The 23,969-nt window shown below is 53.5% G+C and overlaps 2 protein-coding genes across 4 annotated transcripts; one reads left to right on the forward strand and one right to left on the reverse strand.

The window, feature by feature from the left end:
• Positions 1-392: 392 nt before the first annotated feature.
• Positions 393-23,077, reverse strand: MYBL2 (MYB proto-oncogene like 2). Of its 3 annotated transcripts, none has more exons than XM_048322191.1 (14): positions 18,958-19,033; positions 18,310-18,403; positions 17,129-17,200; positions 16,684-16,776; positions 14,852-15,072; positions 14,537-14,693; positions 13,521-13,790; positions 11,918-12,304; positions 10,440-10,579; positions 10,040-10,139; positions 9,344-9,457; positions 8,716-8,832; positions 8,405-8,551; positions 393-532 (listed from the first exon to the last, which is right to left on the reverse strand). In XM_048322191.1, exons 1-14 carry the CDS (start codon positions 18,975-18,977, stop codon positions 497-499), a joined length of 1,968 nt encoding a protein of 655 aa, XP_048178148.1. In that variant the 5' UTR covers positions 18,978-19,033; the 3' UTR covers positions 393-496. The 3 variants fall into 3 exon arrangements, with proteins under 3 accessions (XP_048178148.1, XP_048178149.1, XP_048178147.1); XM_048322192.1 differs by lacking the exons at positions 393-532; positions 18,958-19,033 and adding exons at positions 5,688-6,410; positions 22,968-23,077; XM_048322190.1 differs by lacking the exon at positions 393-532 and adding an exon at positions 5,688-6,410.
• On the forward strand, positions 21,764-22,765 carry LOC125334955. Its single transcript, XM_048322194.1, has one exon. It carries the CDS (start codon positions 21,768-21,770, stop codon positions 22,497-22,499), a length of 732 nt encoding a protein of 243 aa, XP_048178151.1. The 5' UTR covers positions 21,764-21,767; the 3' UTR covers positions 22,500-22,765.
• Positions 23,078-23,969: the final 892 nt, after the last annotated feature.

A 23,969-nucleotide genomic window follows, 5' to 3' on the forward strand; every position in this document is an offset into this window, starting at 1 on the left:
CAGGGGGTCCCCATGAGGTGGGAGGCAAAGCAGGGCCCTTCCTTTGACACCAGCACCAAAAGCACCATGAGCTGTGCCTGAAGGCAGCAAAGGATTACAGCTTTTTCCTCCTGTTCCTCCTCCCCTCTCCTTCCCCAGGAGCAGCGTTTCCTGCCAGTGCCACAGCTCTGAACCCACACCCAGCAGAGCTCACCTGTCCCTTTACTCAGGAGGAAGCAGCACAAACCAAGAGCTGGAAGGTTTTCCAGCCTGCTGCGTGTCCCTGCTCTAGGGCTGTGCTCCTATTTACCCACTCCTGAAATGGATACAGCAGCTCCTCCCCATGCAGGCCCATCCAGCACACTGGGAAGAGCTCTTGATTTCATGGACCAGTATTTATAAGGAGTTCATGCTGGAGCCTGTGCTTCACCTCCCTGTTTTATTTTTAAGCTTCGTTTCATAGAGCTCAGACAATTCTTTCAAGGTTCCCATGAATGATCTTTATCCCTTCTGCAGCTCATTCCAATTCTGTGAATAAAATCCCTGGGTGGCCCTGAAAAAAGAAGAGAAAAAGGATGACATTTGAAGTGAAGTAAGAAACTGAAAGGAGAATGTATTTTTAAAGAAAACTCACAATTCTAACCACAGTAAGCCATAAACAAGAGTGTTTGGCACCTGTGGATGTAGATGCCAAAACCCTGTGCAGGGAGGGATAAAAAAAAGATGGAAGGGGGTTATCTGCAGTTCATAGGCAGAGGGACTGGGGTTCTAAGGAGGGAAAGGTCTGAACTGCACACACCTTTTATGTCTCTCACAGGGCAGGGGAATGACCTTGAGGTCAGCTGGAGCACATCAGGGATGACACAAGCATCAGCCCACATGAAAGCCACCAGAAGCAGAGATCCTGAACTGCCCTACCCCAATGAGCCCCTCAGCCCCATTTTTAACTCTCTTCTGCAGGCAGGGAGGGACCCTTTCCACTGGCAGTTTTGGGGCATTTCTCCTCTTCTTGATCCGCTTCTTCCCGTAGCAGGGAAGCTCATTTCATCAGACTGCCAAGAGTCCTTCCACCCACCTACATCCTCATCATGCCCTCCCTACTCTTCACCAGTTTCCATCCTCCTGGGGCCTCGTGGATCAACCGGTGCCTCTTAGCCCACGCCAAAGCCGTGTGGTGACAAAAGCTGATGTTTGCGCTTATTGCCCAAGATGGGTCTGAAGTTTGTGTCGCTCCCCCTTTGATCCCGAACAGGAGGTTGTTTGCCCTGCCCTGGGTGTTGCTGTGGCGATCCCTGCTTCACTCCTGCCTTTCCCAGCCGCTCCAGGAGGAAAGGACGCGCTGCTTCGGGCTCATCCAGCTGCTCCACGGCGTGGCAACACTCCCGCTTAGTGGCAGGAGCGGAGAATAATCCTGCAAACCAGAAATAACTCTAATTAAAGGGACAAAACGATCTCCTGGCTCGACACGGGTCCAAAGTGTAGAGCTGGGTGTTAATCCAGCTCGATTTCCACGGCGTGGGACTTGGAAAAAAGGTTCCTGGCATCCAGAGAGGGGGAAAGGATTTCCTTCCTTGCGATGGAAGGATGCTGGGTGCTCCCCTGAAGGCAGAGCAGGGTGGGCTTTGCAGGAGGGGTCAGGCAGGGTCCTCACACATCCCCTTGGCCGCAACAGCCCAGGATGATGGGCTGGGAGGAAACCCCAGGGCAGGATAGAAACCACAGCAGAGAGGGCTCCATAGAGCTGCAGGGATTATTAGGCAGAAATTAATCTGTAAAGAAAACTTAGCAACAGTTAGAGCAAATATTGATTTTGTGTTTGTCTGCTTCTGCAGGGCCTGAGAAATGGCAGATTTAGACATTAACTGGGCTGTTTTGGCTTAATTCAAACCTCGATTTACACTGACCCTGGGAATAGATGAGTACATCAATAGAATTTAATCTAAAGTTATTATTTTTTATTTTTTTCCTCTTATCTGGTCCTTTTCTGCAGATCTGACAGCAATTTTGGCACCTGTTACCTGCTGTACAATTACAGATAACTGGCTTTATTTCCACAGCCAGACACTGGGCTCTCCCTTCCCTAATCGACTGACTTAGGCACTTTCAGCAGCCCAGTGCCCCTGGCTGAACTCAGGACTGGGCACAGCACAGTGGCACCAAAAAACCCCCTAAAAACCCCAAATCCCACCTTTAAAGACATCACTGTTGTACAAAGCATCCCATTCCCTGGGCCGGCTGCCTTGCTCAAAGTCAAAGCTTTGGGTGAGATTTCCAAAACTGAACAAATTTTGAAAAACTCTAGGAGGGATTAGGAATGCAACATCAATTTATGTCCTACAGCATCTATTTAGTGTCTTGGGAAAACAAAACAAAACCAAAGCTAATGCATTTACAAACACAAACCCACTATAAAGTATTAGATTTGCCTCTCACAAGCTATTAGGTCACCAGGTCACACACGACCCAGGTGGTGATTTTGGCCACTGCCAGCTACTCTTGTACAGGCCAGAGCCTGCCCATGGCCAGGGGAGATGAGCCTGTGCTTGCCCCCTGGGTAGTTTTGCCAAGTCTTTTCCCAGCAGGGGTTTTAACTCCCTGAAATTTCTGATTCCTAACATTTTTCCAGTGAGAACATTTATTTCCTCACCCTGAACCCTTTGGTTTCCACAGCAAAATACTTTCCCCTGACCTAGTACCATATTTTAATATTTGATTATTCTGTTCAGGCAGAGATGAAGAACTGCAGTTTTCTCACTCCAGAAACAGGGGCAGGCAGGATTTTAGGTTTCCAAAGCTCAGTTGTTTTCCCATCCATCTGCAGCCAGCTGTTAGCACAAGTGGTCTCCATCTCTTGCAAAACCCAGGAGCTGCTCAGCTAAAATCATCCTTTTAATTTCCCAAACCTCTAAGCCCACAGGTTAGAGTGTCAAAACAAGCACATGGGAAATTTTACAAGGTTATTGCTGAGCTACTACTCAATGAATACCATAAGCAAAGGCAGGAGAGGAGGCACTCTGCTGGTCAGTAATCCCCGGGATCAAAGCATTTTTTGGCAAAGCAGAAACCCGGGACACCCCACATCAACCTCAGCATCCCCTTGCACTCCTCACAGGGTTCTTCCCTGCACTGAGGTGTAACCAACTAATATTTAGCTACTAATGACCCTCTAACAGAGAATTTCCTCTGCTCTGTGCCACCACACCTGTTAATGAGGAACTACCAAAGGGCAGCAGGGCAAGGCTGGCTTGCAGCAGGAATTGCAGCCAGGTCAGCAGCACGTCCTGCCGCAGCTGCCAACACCTGGGGAACACCAAAGCCCTGGAGCACAAACCGTGGATCCCATGCCCACAGAGCCCTTGCTTTGCCAAGGCTGGCCTTGTACCCTGTTCCCCAGCTGAGCCCCATCAGCTGTCTTTTTCTTGTTTTTCCTTCAGATGCAAGAAATGCCCAAAATACGAGGAATTACACTGTTCACCGTTTGTATTCCTCCACGGTCAGATCTCTCTCCCCAAGGGTGTGGAGCCACGGGCCCCTGCGAGCAACCTGCTGTTTGCACAGGCTTTAGCAGAATTAGCTGTGAAAACGAGATAAAAAAGCTGTGAAATCCCTTCAAGCAGCAGGAAGGAGCCCAGCAGCTGAGAGCCCTTGGAGGGACACACAGCACAGCAGCTCCCACACTGCTGACCATGGAGCTGTGTGAGCTCAGCGCTCCTCAGCCCCACCAGCCTCCATTTCAAAGCCAGACTTGCCAATAAAAAACCATGGATGTCCTTTTTTCATCTCCTTGCCCTATTATTTTTGCTTTCCCCAGCTTCTTTAAGGCCTATCCCAGCTGGAAACAACATCCTGTTAGCAGTCAGGGCACTGCCATGACCCAGGAGCTCCAGCTGCGCTATTCCCTTCCCATTCCTGGTAAGAATCAATCCTTTTTCCATGTCTGGACTCAAACAGGGAGTTATCTGCTCTGTTGTGGAATGCAAAATAGCGAAAGATAAACTTTAAAATCAAGCAGCAACATGGGGTTTGTGCAGGAAGTTGGGCCATGGGAGTGGATTCCTCCCACACACAGCCAATGCTCCTGGAACACTTTCATCCTGGTTTTTCATTTAAATCTAAATTAAACATCCAGATTTCCCTTTGTGAATGAAGGTTGGGCAGCCTGAGAAGGCTGTGTGAGGCTTCACAGGGACATCAGCCAGGGACAGGGAGCCTTGGACTGAGAGGGGTCTCCACCAAAACTCCCTCTCAGGGTCTCCAGCTCCAGTCCAGGAACTCCACAGCCAGCAAGAAGTTCAACCTCTATGAAACTTTTACTGGAAGAAAGCAGAGCATCCAAACTAACAGGAAAAACAAAGCCAGTGCAACCTTTTTTACCCCACCTGTAGAACAATGTCTATTCCTGGGCCCCAGGACAATCAAGCCAGGCTGGCAACCTCCACACTAGAAAGAGCATCATTTTTAAATTAAAAGCTAATTGTCTTTTTACCCACTAACTATGCTAGGCCTTGGTATTTTTCTGCCCCTCAATCTTTCCCCACGAATGTTCTGCAATGCAGAACTGCCAGGATTTGCAGCCTCAGAGAAGCAGTTAATATTCTCAGCCTCCTCCTCCTTTAATTTGGGCACAGCTCTCAAACAGAGGTGCCAGGCTCACACCATGATTTATCCTCCAGCAGCCCCTGCCTGCTCAGAGCTCCCAGCTCGTGTCAGCTCCAGGAAGGAATTGCAATTCCAGGCTTGGGTTTGTACAGCCACACAGTGCAGGACCAGCTGAGCCCACCAAAGGCCGAGCAGACAGGGATAGGTTTATGACAATTTCTCTTAAAATAACACCAGAATGGGAGCAGCTAAAGCCAGGCTTCCAGACAAGTGCTCCCAGCCATCTTTCCAAAGCAAACGCTGCAACACTGAGAAACAGAAATAAAAATTACTTCATGGATTTGCTCTGGCCCCAAGCTTGTAAAAATGAAAAATAAGCTGGGTTTCTAAACCTCCCTCATTTCCCAGGATCCAAGGTTTTATTAACAAGTTTGTCAGTAAGGATTGTTTGACTCTATTTCCAGCATAAGCCACAACCTGAAACGAGGTTTGTGCAGCCCAGCTCTGGTTTTCCACCCTGGGGTGGGTACATCTTTGCTGTGTGCACACCCCCAGCCAGAGGCAGACCTGCCAGGACAGCTTTGGCCAAGGAAAGCACAGCACAGCTCACCCAAAAAGCTCTTCCTGTGCTGCTGAGCTGCTCCTCAGTTTTTCCAACACCTTCCCAATTGCAAAGTCAATATGTTGCTAAGATCACCACATTTCATCCTTGGCTGCCTCAAAACAGGGCAGTGCTACTGTTCCCACACTGGAACAGCTACGTGGATGCAACTTTAGCGTTCACAGGAAAGGGAACAGCAAGGCTCTGCTACATCACACACTTCTGCTGCTCTTTCTCCAGCCTCCATCCACCCCTGCACCTCTGCAGGGATCCCAGCCACCCCGAGCTCAAACACACTGTGGCACCTGCCCATAAAGTAGCCCAAACTTCTGAACAGCTGATGAAACTATCAAGAGTGTGTGCTGGGGGAACGTCCCTTCTCCCCCGTGCTGAGAAGGGAATTTCAACAGGAATTCAACAACTTGCCAGGAGAGCAAAGAGCCCACACAAAACCCAGCACTTCTCTGCCTTCCCCGAGGGCTGTGAGGCAGAGGCAGAGTCCAAGGGATGTGAGCACCATCATTTATTGGAAGAGGGAGCATTTTAGGTTCCCACAGTTGTGGGAGAGGCCCCGCTGGAGCCATGGCAGGACAAAGCAGGCCCATGGGGAGCAAGGGGCTCCAGGCACAGGTCACCCCACTGCACCACACCCTCCCTCCTCCTCCAGCCCAGGGGGACACTCCATCCCCTGGGGAAAGCCGGGAGGGAGGCTAAAGGCTCGCAGGAACCTTCACAAAGCTGTTCCTGAGGTAGCAGAGCAGCAGCAGGAATCCAGGGATGCTGTGAGGCCGGTCTCCAGCTCCAAGGTGGAACATGGCTGCTGCTTCCACTTTTCCAGAATTCAGGTCTTGCAGAGAGAGGTCTTGCTGTCAGCTGTCCAAGCCTCCCTGATTTGCCTTTCCATAATGATCCCAAAGCTTGCATTCCACACACTAGCCAGCAGTTAGCCCAATTTATAACAGTATAGATCTACCTGGGAACCGAAGGGGGAAAAAAAATCCACACCCACGTACTAAGACCTGGCCAAAGATATTTTTCCCTGTGGTTCCCCCTCCACTTATTAAAAAGTTTAAAAAATAAAATTAAAAAGCTGAACAATCCTTCATGATAAGATTAAGGTCCTTGATGTGTGACTCTGTTTCAATGTGCCCAAAAACTGTCGAGCTTTCTCCTGCATGAAGAGTTGGTCTTGGGTTCCACCACAGGCCACTGCTTTCCAAGCCCTGCTCATCTGTAGAGGGAAAAGAAAGGATGTGTACAACACAGTCAAGGGAGAGGACCAATCTTGTCGACACCGTGTTCTGAAAGACTGCAAAAATAAACAAAACTAACAAGGGAAATAAAACTTCAGAACCCATCTGGCAACCAGGAGGCACTTGCACACCACCAGTTGCTCCTCACAGCTGAGGTGGCAATTTCTGGGGTTCAGGTTCAGCAGTTTCCCAGGTGAGTGCTCCATTTCAAGGCAATCCACATGCCCTTTTAGGGCTTTCCCTTAACTTGCCTCAAGACAAAAACCCCAAAGCACAAACCTATTAAAACTCACTGCCCTGAAGGGATTCCAGAAGGATAGAAGGAATTCAAGCACAGCTTTAGAGTTTATTGCCCACCAGTTCAATTCCTACAGGAGCTGCTTGGCCCCAGGCCTATTTTGAGCAAATGCCATCCTTAACAGCAATTTAGCGCCTTCAGCTTCAACAGGGCCCCACAGCACAAAGGAAGAGCCAAAAACCAGCTGTGCTTCAGTCTCTGCACACAGAGACTGAGGGCACCTACGAGGTGTTTCTGCACTCCAGGAAAGCCCCAGAGAATCCTCTGGTAAATGCAGCCAGGAGACAGGCAGTGCCCTGAGCTCGAAGTGCCTGTCCACATGCACTGCAGGGAACCAGGGCTCCAGCATTTGCCACAGCAGCAACATCCCACACAGCCACAGAGCAGCTTTGGGCCCACTGAGGCTCAGCCCAGAGCTGGATGAGCCTCCTTAATAAAGAACCGCCTGCCAGCAGCACCAGAGCAGCACAATAAATCCCCAGAGCCCAGCAGCAGCACAGCCAGCCCTGCTGCCTGTGGGCAATGGGATTTCACTGCACACCTGTACTCCATCACCACACAAGCTGCCTCACTGGCACCCCCGAGTCACTCCCAAAGTTTATTTATAGGGAGCTGTTAGCTCTCGGAGCAGTACGACCCTGGCGAGGACAGGAGGAAAAATTGAAGTGTTTAAGCAGGGTTTATTTGGGGAAGGGGAAGGAATTACTCTGGCTGAGGAGTATTTATTTGTCAGAATAAAGAGCTCTCACAAGACAGGGACAGATGCTGCTCACTGCAGTTTCCTGGGGACAACACTGCACCTGGGCTCTTCCTGGGATGGGAAAACACCCTCACACAAGGCCCCAGTTGCAGTCTAAGCCCCCCAACAAGGACAGCACATGTTTCCATCCTCACTGAAGCTCGAAGAGACATCCGATGACTCACCCTACAAACACCTACAAAATTATAGTCCCAATCCCTATGTCTGAGCTACACTGCCCAGCAAAGCAGGGATACCTCTCCACAAATGCATCCTGCATGCAAGCTGTGACGATTGCAGAGAGATCTGTTTATGCCCCAGAGGGCCTTTGTGGGCTGCTGTGACTCCAGCACAACCCAGTTCCAGAGCTGAGGAACAGAGCTGCTGTAACGGCACCAACCTCAGCAAGAGGTACAAGGTGCCACACCAGAGCTCTGCACTGCCACGGGGTCAGGATAAAGCAGGAAAAAGCCAGCCCATGCTGCCTAAGGCACTCAGCCTTCCCCACAACCCAGAAGCACCCTAAAAAACACAGGGGTGGGAAATACCTTCCTGCTTAACCTTTATACAGCACTTCAGAGTTGCTCTGCCCTGACAAGCAAAAAAGGTGAGCTTCCTCCTGTCCACCCAAGGGGTGCTCACTGGAAAAAAGAAGGTTTACTTTACTGCCAGAGCAATCATCCAAATTCCTTGATGGGTGCGAATTCCCATGGGGAAATCCAGGGCCAAACATGCTGAGCAGGCCACAGCTGTGTTTTGTAGGAATGTAGAATGACACCTCTGGCTCAGCATCTCCCAGCCTGAGTGCAAAGACAGCGCTGGCAGTGTAGGGACGCCCTTGCAGGAGTTCAGAGCTCCATCTCTTACTCCTCAAGGGACAAGGGCAGTGTGCCAGATTAACTCCTGCCTGGGAGGGCAGTGGCTGCAGGGCTTACCGGCGCTGGTGGCCTGAAGTGGCTGGGCATTTTCCTGTAGGACATTTTCTCTGGCTGCACTTGCACAAAGGCTCTGTTGAGCAAACCACTGTCATTCTTCCTGCTCGAGGAGGAGAGGTTCAGGGACCGTGACAGGAAATTCACAGGCTGCACCAGGAGAAAAAGGAGAGCGTAAGGGAAGGAGAAATCCAGCCCTTCATACACATTCACATGGACTGTTCAAAGGCAGCTCCAGGCTGCTTCTGCTGCTTTGCACAGTTTTGCCAGAGCAGAGCCAGCTCTGCCCCTGCTCTGAGCACACAAGCCCTCACCTGGGCTCTTTTGAAACACACAGTCTTGGGGAGGGCAGGCAGGTTCTGTGTCATGTCTTCATCCACAATATCCAGGGCCAGAGACTTCCGCACCTTCTTGATGGGACTCCTGCGCAACTGGAGGACGTAGGAAAACCAGTGTCACCATGAACCTACCCAGGAAAGTGCCCTCCTGAGGGCCCAGGGTGCACACCAAGGCCACATCACCCCAGTTCTGCATGGCACCAGCACCTCAGGAAGGAGGTGTGTGCAGCCTTCCCCACTACAGGGCACAGCAGCTTCCAGTGCCCCCCTCCTGGCACCTTGAGCCAGCAGCTTAGAGAAAGAGCTTTAGTAGGAAGGAAAGGCCACCAGGAAACTGAGACTTCTTATACCAGCTCAGAGCCTTCTGGGAGCCCAACTTGCCCCAGGTGCTCCAAGCATGCCAGCAAGCCCTGAGCTCAGCATAAACCAGGACACTCCTGGCAGTATTTTAAGCAGGCCTTAACCTCAGGCACCTGTTGTTAAGAGAGCAGCCACAAGGCTAAAAACATTTTGGCACCAAAAGCAGGATGACTAAAACCAGCCAGAACACTTCTTAAGAGTACACAGCAGATAGCAGCTGGCACTGGATGCACAGCCAGCTCACCCCTTGTTTCCTCTTTTGTTTCTCAGGCTTCACATCATCCTCAATGATGAGTTCAATGCCAGCTTCACTTCGGAGCACCTCCTTCAAATCTTCTTCCAAGTGAGGAGTCTGGGGCTGGGGTGGAAGGCAGAGAGAGCACAAGGCAGTCAAAAACTCTGTGCTAGGCAGGGTCACAAGTGTTTCCCTGAAGGGACAATGGGGTCAGGAGAGCCCACAGTGGGAGCACAAACACAACAACCTATTTGCTTCCCATCTGGAAAAGATATGACAAGCTTTCTGCTAGCCTGATGGATTTACAGGATCTCCAGGTGTGAGAGACTTATCAGCTGAACCCCACACGTGCCATCAGGAGACCGGTGTGCACACAATGCCTGGGAGATCCAGCTCCTCAGGGAGGCCTAGGCAGATCATTTCCCTGCTTTTCCTCAAGGTCGTCAGTAGCCAAGCACTGCAGCCCGACTCAAGGGCAGCTTTTGGCACTTTTAGCTGGTTTACTGAGGAGCTGAAAGTCCTGTAGCTCCTTACAGTGAAAGGATCACTGTGACAATGTCCCCTTCACCCCTCCCCTCTCAGCCTGGCACTACCACACCACCCTTTGTTCTGGCACAGATAAAAGTTTGCTCACAGCCCTGCACAAACCTCTCCCCTCCATGTCTCATTTGCATTCATCAGCCCCACACCCTGCTCAATAATTACCAGAGGTCTAATTGGTCCATATTTCTCCAGGGCATTTTTGAAAGGTGTGGGAGTGTGGGGTGTGTTGTCCACCACATATGTCTGATCTGGTGTGACAAACCTGGAAGCAGAGCGGGAAAGAAAAGGGATCAGACAGGCTGGAACCCACACAAGGCCACAGCCCACCCAGCAGCTGAGCACAACAGAGGTCACTTAGCTGTGCCCCCAGCCAGCCTGGACACTCACTCCCTGCAGCTCAGAGAAGAGCTGTTTTGTGGGGGAAAACACTGATTTAAGGAAATCCCCAGCCTGCCTTGCCCCTCTCTCAGTAATGCCATGAGAAGTACTGAGAGCTGTGTCTGAACTGGAGCAGACTGCTGTGTGGAAAGGGACACTGCTCAGGGATGAGGAAAGGACTTACGCTAAGTTCTTCTGGAGCAGAGGGGTCTTGTCCCTGTGCAGCGGGGTGGTGACAATCACCTTCTGGCTGCACACGGGCGTGGAGGTCAGGGAAGGGTTCTCCAGTTCTAGTGTATCCTGTTTGGTCCAAAAGTTCAAGAACTGCACAGCACAGGGAAGAAAAATTGAAGACACTCAGTCTCAAGCATCACATCACAAGCCATTACTTTTTCCTAAATATGAGGGAAACCCTGAGGCAGGAACATTTCTCCCAGCCCAGGATGGGTTACAGACTCAGTTCTGTGCATGGACACACACATGAAAGTGCCCAGAAGGTGCCTCTCACCCATAGAGATTATTCACTTCCCATAAGGGATGAGCTGATACAACTTTCACAGCTACCAGCTACAGAGTAGGAGAGAAGTCTCTCCTTGCACTGGTAATCCCAGCTCACCCAGTCTATTCCAACCTCAGGCTGGCAAACATGAGGGAAGTCCACATAACACAAAGTGTGCAAGTTAACAGGTCTTGCATTGAGCTGTCTTCAGCCTAAACTGTGAGAAAACAATGAACTGTGTTAGCTCTGCTAGGATTTTACTTCCCTAGAGCCAGTAAGCAACAGCTCTGCCCCCATAAAGAACACAGTTTGTACCCAAGAACCTCTTGGGAGAGAAAAATTGTGTTTGTGACATTCACTGATGGCTGAAGCTCAGCTTGAGGTAGGACATGCACTTTGCCTTCTCAGATTCACTCCAGACACTCCTGCCTTTCACACTCTGCAGAGCTGTACATTATGGGTCCCATTCTGATTGCTTCCTTCCTGCTGGCCTTTCCCTCAAGATCCACCTAAACCTGCATTTTGGACTGTCCTGTGGTGCCCTCCCACGTTTTCTGCTGCAGAAACAGCAGAAATAAAGGCCTGGAAGGCACAGCTGGACCCTCGTGGGTCTGACCACCACAGAGACCACGTGTGGGGACACTGCAGGAGTCACAACAAAGGCTGAAAGACCCTGAGTCCCTTTTGCAACAAAGACAAGGCCAGGAGCGTTTTCATAAGCACAGCAACACAGATCTGCACAAGGTGTTTGCTGCCCTTGTCTGTGTGACTGAACTGCAAACAGACAGGGAAAGCAAGTCTTCAGTGTTGCCACTCTGCTGCCCACAGCTGGGCCAGCAATGCCCTGGGGACAGCAATGCCCTGGGGACAGCAGCAGTGTGCTCTCCATCACAGGGGGCTCCTTCCTCACACTGGGCAGGTGCCCTGCCCCTCACACAGGATAGCTGGACTTCCTTAAAACTGCAAGCACTCCCATATGGAGACACAGGCTGCTGCTCCCTCAGGAAGGGCAGCACTGAAGAGAAGCAGTGCCAGAAACCAGCTCTGAGCCTTCTTTTAGCACAGGAACACGCTCTGCACACTGGCACTGCCTCATTCAAGGCAAGAGGAACACAAAGGGGGCAGAGCTGATGGGAATGTATGACATTAGGGCGAGAAGATACCTGAGATGGAGAGAAGGGCAGTGTCTTTACAGGGGTGCCCTTGGGCGTCATGCTGTTGCAGGACTCCAGGAAGGACATGCTGGTGCTGGTGATGTTCTCTGTGACAGGCGAGAGGGAGATCTTCCTCTTCTTCTGCCTCTTCAGCACCGAGGGCGGGGTGCCAAAGCTGCCCTCGGCGTGTGGGGAGATGGGGATGAGTTCTCCCTTGCTGCTCCTGCTCAGGTCAGAGATGGTGTGGCCGTCCAGGCGGTACTCAGTGACGCTGGGCAGGGCCAGGGCCACCTCGCCGGGCACTGGCCTGGCCGGGCTGGCGCTGCCGCTGCTGCCACCGGCTGAGGGCTCCTCGGGCAGGTCGAACTGGGTCAGGTCACACCACCCATCTGGGTCCTGCACAAAAGGGAAAGTGTCAGCAGCAGCCCAGGGTGGAAGCTGAGCAGCCAGACTGAGCTGGGAGGTGAAATAAGTAGGGGTGTGAGATGGCACCAAGCTTTGGAAGGAGCCTGGCCAGGGACAGCTCAAGCCCTTCTCTCCTCTGCCATGGGCACAGCTGGAGCCAGATCAGGCATCTGACCCAGCTGAAAGCTGCTGCTTGTGCATGGGGCAGATTTTTCTATTAATGCAAGGCTGGTTTCCCTGTTTGTTTCACAGCACAGCTGCACGAACAGCTGCACCCCCTCAGAGAACGGACAGAAAAAGCAGCTGGACAGAGGGCTGGGACTGAATGAAGCAACTATCACCCAAGAGCGACCCACAGTCCTGGGCACACCTGTAAAGCTGGGCACAGGGCTTGGGTGCAACCTGCACAGCTGAAAGCAGACTAAAACTAACCAGATAGTTCAGAAATGAGCTGCTTCACAGCTCCACCCCACCAACACCCAGTACCATACAAGGGCCCACAGATGCAGTGCTGAGCCTCAGGCACACACTGTCTGCCTATACACAGGCAAAGTGACTCCTTCACGGATTTTAAGTGCCTCAGGCAGGCTGGGGGCTGCAGAGGCAACTTCCTTCTGATGGCAGCAAAGAGCCCTGCTGGTTTTAGCCAGCCTCCCATCCTGGTGTACCTCTGTCACCCAGGGGACCTCAGCACCGCTTGACTGGCTGAAAATAACTAATTTCAGTGAAGCTACCTCCACTGAAAGCAAATGGTGGCATTGTGCCAGCATGAAGGGGTCTCTCCTGCATAGTACAATGGGCTTGGCTTATTCCCAGTCTGTCCTGTCCTATCCCACCCCATGACAGGACAGAAAGGAAAGCCAATGAGCATGGGCCTGAACTATTACGAAAAGGAGAGCTGGGGACACTCTGGCTGGCAAAGAAGGGCTTGAAATCAGGTTTGCCAGCACTTAGAGCCTCCCACACAGGCAGAGCCCACGCACAAGGACACCCACCTAGGAAAATCTACACAAGCCCACAGCAATACTGGCAGAGCTGGAAAGGTCTAATCCAGCCCCAGAAGAGAGAGAGGAGGAAGCTGCAAGGCAATGACAGACCCAGCTCTCCTCAGAGTGATGATCAAGGGGACCCAGTAAGTTCAGTCAAACAAAAAGGGTGAGGGTCGGTCTCCCTACAATAACTGGAGGAACAAGGGTCTGTTACTTACAGATTCAATCATGTCCAGAGCTTCACTGAAGGCTGGGGCACAGCTTGGGTACAAATAGTTGGTAGCTTCAACGACCCATTTGTACGGTGACTCGACCAATGAAGTGCCATCCTCAGGTACTGCATCATCTGGGGTCCCCTCCACGTTCTGCTCTGCCACTCCTGCAGCTGGCAGCTCCAAGGGCAACTCCTGTACACCCGTCACTTCCTCATCACTGACTTCTTCTTCCTTTATTTCAGAGACATCCACTGGCCAGTTTGGCAGAACATTCTTGGCACATACAACAAAGAAAGTCCAGATATCAGCAGAAAGCAAGGGAACAGTGTCAAGTCCTGGGGACAGAGAGCACCTAGACACATTCAGCTCTGCCCACTCTCCTACCTGCCACCAGGTTTGTTTCACATCCCCATTCTCCCTCACTGTTCTGTCCCATACAATGAGCAGGAGTCCACACAACATAATAAGCACAGGACTGCTTAATCAAAGATGTCATTTTCCAGTGTCCCAGGAGGAAGTTGTACTTAGGCTGAGCATGTAGCACTAGTTCTATGCTTCCTATTTTCCAGGAGCCTGCCTTCAAAAACTATATGCTTTCTTCATGAAAACAATCACTGGGTGTACTTTCCTGCTTCCTTGTTAAGAAGAAAGGAACACAGTATCTCTGCACCCTGCTCCCACATACACACTGTCTGCAGCAGCCTCCTTCTCCCACCAGCCACAGCACAACGAAGCCAAAAGAATATTCCATGTCCAAGACAGGCTTGTTGCTGGGATTGGCAAGGTAACAGCTCTAGCAGACTGCTGTCCTCTGCCTGGATAACACACTCAGGCTCCCATCACACCTCTAGCTCCTGAAGGGAGAGATCCGGGAGGCTGGGGAAGGCACAGACTGTCTGGGCAGACACCAGGCTGTGGAAAAGTGTGAGGCAGCAGAGGGGGGGACGAACAGCTCCAAAATGCATTAGCAGGGCAGGAGACTGACCCAGCTGCCTGCTGCAAGTGTGCTGGTGCAGTACCTGGCTCTCAGCTGTCGTCTGACTTTGCCTCTCCTTGTTATCCACCTCCACAAGGAGGTACAATGACTTGGACTCCTTGGTTTCGTTGAGAAAACCTCCTGTGTCCACTTTCCGCTTGATGGTGGAGTTCCAGTGATTCTTCACAGCATTGTCAGTCCTGCAGAGAAAGCAGAAGGGAACAAATCATCACTTACAGCAGCTTTAAAGCACAGCTGGCAGCTCCAACACACGCCCCAGCCCCATCCTGAGAGCCTAACACACGGATCTCCAGGGGCCACCCAGCAGGGAAGGCAGCAGCGAGTAAAGGGGTCCTACCTCCCAGGCAGCAGCTTGGCAATCTCTGCCCAGCGATTCCCCAGGACCTTGTGGGCCTCAAAAATGATGCGATCCTCCTCCTCTGTCCACGAGGACTTCTTCACCTCAGGGTTCAGGTGGTTATGCCAGCGTTCCCGGCACTGCTTCCCTAACCGCCCTTTCAGGTGCTTGGCTATCAGGGTCCACTGTTTGGTGCCATATTTTTTAACCAGTTCAATTACCTTTGGAGAGAGTGGGAGGGAAATAAGGAAATGGAAAAAAGGAGAGGAAGGTCAGTACAGTCATCTTCAGGCTCTGCTCTTCACCTCTCCTGGGACCAGGCAAGGACAGACAAAGAAAGGCCCCTTTGGAGGAAGAGCTGGAGGGACCCAGCAGGGCAACCAGGTGTTCCAACCCTCATGAGAGCAATGATTCAGCCAAATTTCTCTAAGAGGCTGTTTCCACACAGATATTTTGCCACAGAGCGCCTGTGAATGCAGATGACCCCTCCCAGAAGATGGGGTGGAGACTGGCAGGGGCCCAGATATAGAAACACGTTCCCATTTCTGAGCAAGGGCCAAGTCCCACCTGCTTCAAGGCTCCTCTGCCCTCCCTGCTGCCAAGGGCCTGGCTGTGTGACAACAGTCCCCATCAGCTGTGCACTGGGCTGCTGCTCCCTTTCACAATGTGGTACACCTAGAACAGACAGGGCTGCAGCTCCACGCCCTGACAGCACCAGGACAAACAGGGAAAGAGCCAAATTCATTTAAGAACCATCCACTTTGCCTCTTCCCCTTCGCCCAGGGCTCGGTCACTTCTACCTGAGCCCCAACACAAATGCTTCTGGGCACTGAATCCATTCTGGGCTCCTACAATATCCAGGGCACAGTCAGGATGAAACACTCCCTGCAATGTTCAGCCCATCAAAATCCTGGCTGAAGAGTTCTCAAAGAACACTTCTACCCTGGCCAGCTGTGCTGAGCAGAAAGGTGCAGGTAGAGAGGTAACAAATGTCCCCGCTGTAGACTCCTGCCTTTTGAGCACAGAAAAATGGACCCAAGATGCCAAACTGAGGCCAAGGAGCTGGGCCAAAGAAATGAGGAGTGAGTTGGAGCCCAGCCTGGCCAGGATGGGCAGGCTGGCAGAGTTGGGACAACACAAAGGGCAGGGGAAAGCAGGCAACAACTGCTCTGCTGTAAGAGCAGGGAACAACATCAGGAGAAGCTTCCTTAGGGCTTGACATAATGTAATGAGACCAAAAGGGAAAGAACTGGGGGAGCAGAAGTCTTACAGAGAATCTGCCAAACCAGGATGTTCTGTACCAGAAAACCTTGGTAAAATTTGAATTTCATTCCAGCTTTTCTGAAGTACATCAAGATGATGAGTCTGTCTGAGCTGGCCTCTCTCAGCTGACTCTGGAATCAGCAGAGAAACAGGCTCACAGAAGTCATGATTCACCCAGCCAACCTCAGACATCCACTCCAGCCTACCTACTGTGGCACAGGAAATGCCAGTTTTATTTTCTCTCAGACCCAACCTGGCCAGGCCAGGTGGAGACCTGCCAGCAGGCAGATGAATTAATTCCCTTTTCAGCTCTCTCTCCCTTGGCAGCCTACTGTAGCAGCACTGTGTGAAAGGGAGAAGGTGTTTACCTGGAGAAGCCTAGATCACATCACATCCCAACCATGGCTGCCTGGGCTGCTCAGGGCAGGGCAGACAGAGCTGCTCTCACAGGTATCCCCCATGGGGAACAATTACACACAGTTTACAACGTCTGAGGATGGCTCTGACATCTCCATCCTCTCTGCAGACAGAGACAGCCCAACACTTTGATCCTCTCAGCCCTCACTTACCTTTTGGTCCTCTTCTTTGGTCCAAGGACCCTTAACCAGGTCTGGATTCAACACTCTCAGCCACCGGTACTGACACTGCTGGTCACTGCGGTTCTGGGAACAGGAATGGGAACAGCCCTGTGTTAGACCAGGGACTCAAAAAGCTCCAAAAGCAGCAGCAGTCCCCATACACACAGGCTGTCCCACAGAACACCTGCAGAAGCACGTGGAGAATACATATGGGGGCCCAGGGCACTGGACACAGGGACAGGAACCTCAGTTTCTCACCCCAACTCCAACAGACTCGCCCCAGAAAGCCCTCTGTGCAAGAAGGTCTCCTCCTGGTTTCACAGCCTGGAGCTGTGAAGTCAGAGCAGAGTCCCACTGCACAGACACAGGGAGCCAGCACGAGGAGAAGCAGCAACATGCAGACATGGCATTCCCAGCTGGGCACGAGGTCACTTACAGGAAAGTGACTGGCCAGGAACTTCCAGTCATTCTGCCCATAATGGCTCACTAACATCTTCAGCTGCTCATCCTGCAAAGGACAAAGACATCCACTTTCAGATACACTGAGGCAACACCTGCCACAGGGCTGATGACATTAAAAGAACAAGTTGGATATTTTGAACTGTCAAGGTTTTGTTGGCATTTTGTGTTCAGGGGAGGAAGGCAGCTCACATCAGCCTTTAGCAGCTCTCCAGTACATGGAGCCCACATGGCACAGACTGCTTCTGAGCTCTGTACTAGGACAAGCTCATACATTAAGTACAAAGTAAGAGCTCAGCCCTGTTCCTCTAGTCTGATTCAAACTCTGTGGCCAAGGGCCTGCTTATCCAGCCCCAGTACATCCCTGACCAGACAGTCCATCTCCCAGCTCAGCCACTGCTTTTGGCTGGCCAGGACAGCTGACTGATTGAAGTATATCACCACTAGCCCTGGCACTCTTCTGTCTTTCAGTGCTACAGGGCTCTACAGCATCTCTTTAGTGATCCCTGCTATAGCCTGGGTGTGCAGACTCCTACAGCTCACACAAAGCCTGTTAGAGGGGTCCTTGTCTGTGAGCTCTGGCTGGCTCAATAATTAAATTATTCCCTGCCCAACATGAGCCCAAGGCTTTGATCCCTCCCCACAGACCACCTTACTTGGTGTTCTGACCCCAGCTGTAGTTTTCACACTGCACAAACCAATAGTGAAACTAGGAGGAAGGAAGAGAATATCCCAGTAAATTCCAGGCTCTTAGCCAGGATGACTAAGCCATGATCCCAAGTGTCAATACTCCAGAAAAAGGAGTACATTTCCACTGCACATTTCAGCTTGTTGGAGGCATCAGCCATCGTCTGGACCCCTCTGTGCTCACAGGAGTGTTACAGGCAGTGGTGTTTCACTCAGTACTCACATGCTTAAGTTAAAAATGTTTGAGTGCTTGCTCTTCAGGCTACATTTCAAACTCCCCTGAACCTCTGAGCCTCATTCAGGCCTGAGCTCAGTACAAAAGACACATGGTCCTCTCCAGTAGCAGGACAGCAGGAGGTGAGGTCGTGGCTGGCAGGTGAGGACTGGGGTGGAGTCACTCAAGCCCAAGGTGCCATGTCAGCGGCACCACCCCAAAGCACCTTTCTCAGCAAATTTCAGGCTCTCACTCACCTCTTCTTGTGTCCACTTGACTTTGCACCTGCCATCCCGCTGCTCCGGCACATCCAAGTCTGTATCCTGGTAATGCAGCTCATCCTGGTCCTCACTAGAAGTGAATAAAGGAAGATTATAACTTCCATGCAGGAGAGGGAACAACCTCCACCATACAGAGCAGAGCTCAAGAGCAACCTGCACCATTATAGAGCAGAGCTCCAGATCTCTCTTCCAGACCGAGCTCCAACCTCACCGACACCCACCCAGCCACCCCAGACTGAAAGGAGATCCTCAACTTTGGGCTCCAGCGTCTGCTGGCAAGTTTTATTCTGCCCAGAGCAGGGAAAAGAGCGTTTCTTTCCATTTCTGCCCCTGCTGTCCCTCGGGGCGGACTTTGCATCTGGGCACCGGCCTCATTTCCCCGGTACAGCTCAGCAGCGCCCGGATCGCTGGCGCAAAGGGGCGCGGGGAGCGGTGCGGGGCAGCAGCCGCAGGGCTCCCGCTCACCCCCCGCTCCCGAGCGGATGCCGCGGGTACCGCGGGGCCGCCGCCCTGCGTCCCGCATCGCGCTGTCCGGCCGGCGAGCGGGAACGGGGCGGCCGGGAGGAGCCTGCCGGGGTTGGGAGCGGGCACGGGGAGCCCCGGCACGGCGGGGTCGGCACTCACCCGCGGGCGCGGCGAGCCATGGCGGTGCGGGATGGGGCCGGGATGGGGCTCGGGCCGGGCCGGGCGCGGGTCCGGAGCGGCGGCGCTGGCGGCACTTTCCTATCTCGCGCCAACGGCGCCCCCCCGCGCGGGGCCGGGCCGCGCATGCGCGCAGCGCCTCCCGCCCGCACAAAGAGGCGCGCGCGGGAGGGCGCCCGTCCGCCCCGCCCCCGGCACCCTCAGGGAACCCCGCGATCCCCGCACCCAGCCCCGCACCGCCCCCGGCACCCTCAGGGAACCCCGCGATCCCCGCACCCAGCCCCGCACCAACCCCGGCACCCTCAGGGAACCCCGCGATCCCCGCACCCAGCCCCACACCGCCCCCGGCACCCTCAGGGAACCCCGCGATCCCCGCACCCAGCCCCGCACCAACCCCGGCACCCTCAGGGAACCCCGCGATCCCCGCACCCAGCCCCGCACCGACCCCGGCACCCTCAGGGAACCCCGCGATCCCCGCACCCAGCCCCGCACCGACCCCGGCACCCTCAGGGAACCCCGCGATCCCCGCACCCAGCCCCGCACCGCCCCCGGCACCCTCAGGGAACCCCGCGATCCCCGCACCCAGCCCCGCACCGACCCCGGCACCCTCAGGGAACCCCGCGATCCCCGCACCCAGCCCCGCACCGCCCCCGGCACCCTCAGGGAACCCCGCGATCCCCGCACCCAGCCCCGCACCGACCCCGGCACCCTCAGGGAACCCCGCGATCCCCGCACCCAGCCCCGCACCGACCCCGGCACCCTCAGGGAACCCCGCGATCCCCGCACCCAGCCCCGCACCGACCCCGGCACCCTCAGGGAACCCCGCGATCCCCGCACCCAGCCCCGCACCGACCCTGGCACCCTCAGGGAACCCCGCGATCCCCGCACCCAGCCCCGCACCGCCCCCGGTACCCTCAGGGAACCCCGCGATCCCCGCACCCAGCCCCGCACCGACCCCGGCACCCTCAGGAAACTCCGCGACCCCCGCACCCAGCCCCGCACCAACCCGCGACCCTGAGGGCACCCCGCACCCAGCCCCACACCCTCAGGGAACCCCGCATCCAGCCCCGCACCGACCCGCGACACTGAGGGCACCCCGCATCCAGCCTCGCACCGCCTCCGGCACCCTCCGGGACCCCCACAATTCCCCGCATCCAGCCTCGCACCGCCTCCGGCACCCTCCGGGACCCCCACAATTCCCCGCATCCATCCCCGCGCCCGATCCGGGACCCCCGCAACCCTTCCTATCCACCCCCGCACTGACCCCGGGATTCTTCCGCATCCACCCCTGCCCTGACCCGAAACCACCGGCATCCCCCACACTGACCCAGGACATTCCTGCATCCACCCCTGCACTGACCCATCTCGTTTCCATCCTCAGGACCTCTGCATCCCCCTCCACATGGACCCAGGGCCCCCCCAGAAGCTCCACATCCACCCCCTCCACCAACCTGAAGCTACTGGGACCCCTCATGCCACCCCAGGATACCCTCCATTCACCCCCCACCCCAGGACCCTCCATTTCCACCCTTGGGACTCCCTACATCCACCCCTACACCGAGCTGTGCCCCCCTCCAGCCACAGCAGCAGCCCTGGGTAAAGGGCAGGAGTGCCACACAAGCTACAGAATATTCCGGGTTAGAAGGAACCCCCAAAGATCATCCAAGTCCAACTCCTGGCCCCAGCCAGAACAACCCCAACAATCCCATGCCTGAGAGCATTATCCAAACACTTCAACATATACTATCCACATCATCCACTAGGTCTGTGTATGTGGATATTCCTAACCAACATCTCACAAAACAAGGCAAAACTTAAAAAAAGGTGCCACCTTAATAAGGACCACTGACAGGACAAACACAACCCAGCCCTCACAGAACTCAGAGTACCTCCATCACTCAGCCATGGCCCACCATCACTGCCCCTGTGCTTAAAAAGAGGCAAACAGAAGCCCCTCCCTCTCCCAAACCAGCTTAATTGGGAAACCAGCCTGTTAATTGATTACCAGAAGTATAAAACTCCTGTAAGTACCACTAGCAGGAAAGGGTCAGGAACTTTGAGGGATATTTATAGAAGCTGAAGGTAAGTAGTGCTATTTACTCTGTTTTCTTAATCTCTTTTTTATTTCTCACACACTAGGAGAAAAGGTTTTTAGTCTCTTAAAGAAGACTTTTCTTATAGACTGAGCATACGGGCCCTTTGTACTAAATTTAGGAGCTATTTATCACTGCTTAATGTGCATTCAGGGTAAAGATGGGTTTGGAGCATAGCTATCCCTTTCCTAGGCCTGCCCTCGTTGCTTGGAATGGTGCTGGAAGTCAGCTGATGGTGAGGGTTATCACAAGTGAGACTAAGGTGAGAGCTGCCCCTCAACCTCTCCCATCCAAGCCTGAGCTTGGTTTTGGTGCCTCCCTCTCAAAGAGGCTCAATTCTAGCTGGGGTTAGTGGTCCTCTGACTTCAGGAGTGGGATAAAATGTCGCTCGATCCCCTGTATGGAGCTAAGAGTAGTGATAAACAGGCTGAGGTCAACTAAATACAGCTCCAGGGAGGCTCCCCAACGACCTCTGAGCAACAAACACACTGTGGTGTGCTATTTCTGACTCTAAAAAATGGATGCTCTCTTACTTGTCCTGGATCCTGCTCAGCTCCTTGCAAGACTGAGACAGGATTTTGGCAAGAGTGGTCCATGCTACTGTAAGTCTGTAATTCCTTAGTGAACAGTAATGTGTTTATTCTGACAGGATCACCCTGATCTGTCTCTATAAGCCAGACAGCTGTTGGATTCTGCACCATGCTGTCCACCCGGAGACACAGCGCCAGCATCCTGACCAGAAAGGAAATCCTAGAAAATGGGTTCTTGGCCGGGTCCTCCAACCATAGCCATTCTTTTCCTGTTCTGAGTTATTACATGGACTCTAGCAGTGCTTCCAAACTGGACACCGGGGAGCTTCCCATGGACTTGGACAGCACAGCAAGTGGCAGTTCTCTGTGTGTTGTCAAGCAGGTAGAGTCTCTGAGCAGCTGTGTGAAGACTGAGCTGCACAGCCTGACCCAGAGCATCTCTGACCTCGGTCTCATCTGCTTCTGCAAGGCCCACCATGGCCACGCCACTTTTGAGGTGTCTGGTTTGCCATGGGAGCACCCCAGCAGAGACGGCCGCCTGATGAATGTGTCACAGAAGACCTCGACACCTTGCAAACCACTGGAGAGCCTGCTCTTCAAGGGCCCTGGGCTGGTTGGAGATCTCTCAGCCCTTGGGAAAGTGCCAACACCTAGGTGGGACATCTCCACAGTAAAATCCTTTATGGATACCAGCACATCCCTTGACGTAAGCACTGAGGAGTTATGGTTACTGGGATGCTCCAAACCAGCCACGTCATCCCTGGAGACCCCTGTGGTGATTCCTCTGGCTTGCCCTGGTGCCTTCAAGAAGCACCCTACACTGATCCACAGCTCTGCCACCCTGCAGACCCAGCTGAGCGATCCTGACACCGTCCCTGTGTTTCTGCACCGGACTCTGTGATGCTGCTGCCCTGGCTCCAGCTGGATCTGCTGGGTGCCTGCACCCTGCTGCAAGGAGCAGAGATCCACGCTGCCGCACAGAGGACGGAGCCAGCGGCTTGAGTGGTGACGGCGGCACCTGGTGACAAGTTAAATCTCCCCCCCCCCCCCCCCCCCGGGGTGACTGACTCGGCACTGCTGGTGGGGGATGTTTGGGCTGGTGATGGCACCCCCGAGAGCCGCAGCCTTGGCGGCTCCTCCCCCTCCTCCTCGATCCCTCTCTTTTGTATTAACACAATAAAGATATAAATGTCTCTCTGGTGCTGGTCTCCGACTCTCGCTGCATTCCCGACCTGAGGTTGAGCCCCCTAAACACCCAGGGCCGGCCTCCGGTACAACCTCACAGGGTGCAGCCCCCTTCGGCACCGCCCGGCGCAGGATCCTCCAAGGTGGCCGTGCCCGAGCCCCCCGCCCCGCCCGCCCGCGTTACCTGGCAGAGGGGTCGGGAGAGGTCCGTGCGGAGAAGGGGCAGCGGCATGCGGCTGCAGAGCCGGGGCCATGGCTGCGGGGCCGGCGCTGCCCGCCGGGAGCGCGGGCGGAGGCGCGCCGGGGCTCGGATCCCTCTCCTGGCGCAGCGGGAAAGCACAGCCTGGCAGCGGGGAGCAGCCCCGGGCACCCTGTCCTGTCACCCGCCCGCGGGAATCCAGCACCTGCCACCACGCAGGGAAGGCCTCCTCTGCCCTGTCCAAGCGCTGGTCATGAGAGAAGGAAAGGAGCCGGACTATCGCACTCACCCCTCTTACAGATTTTCATGCTCTCCCGTTAGATCTCACCCCACTCCCACAATCCTGATTTTCCTCTCCTGTCGCTGCTTACAGCAAAGAAAGGGAGAAGGACTTGTTAAAACCACATAAAAAAGGACATTTATGGTTTGCTGAATAACCAATGTTGTATGAGAGGACAGACAAAAAGGGAAAGCAGCAAAAGTTGCTTGTAACTCACTTTTGTGAATCGCAGCAATAATTTCATTAATATATAAACTCCTTCACTAGCTATGTGCCTAACCTGCCTCCTGGCCTCGCCTCACTTCTTCAAAGCACTCACCTACTTGTACTCCTTCAAAATTGTCGGTCAGCCACAAATTTTACATGTATCACACTGCCATGACTTTAAGTTTAAATACTTCCAGAGGGCTAAAGGAACAGCTTTGAAAGAGAGATGCTAGCTACATGTATTCCACCCTAGTAAAAAAACATTCATTCAGTGAAAAATTGGTTGTTCAGCTGTCAGAGAGGCCTCAGAGACACTCAGAAAACAAAGGGCTGTTTGTATCCCCTGGCTGCTCACCTGGCTTTTCTCTAAACCATATTACAACATCAGGAACAGGTGACAAAACAACTCCAAAACAGGGGTGGAAAACAGAAACTATTTACAGTTTGAAGTATAAACACCCCAGACGAGTACAAACCAGAGCTATAATTAGCAAGAGGAG

The sequence above is a fragment of the Corvus hawaiiensis genome, chromosome 17 (assembly GCF_020740725.1).
Source record: "Corvus hawaiiensis isolate bCorHaw1 chromosome 17, bCorHaw1.pri.cur, whole genome shotgun sequence".
Lineage (NCBI taxonomy): Eukaryota > Metazoa > Chordata > Aves > Passeriformes > Corvidae > Corvus > Corvus hawaiiensis.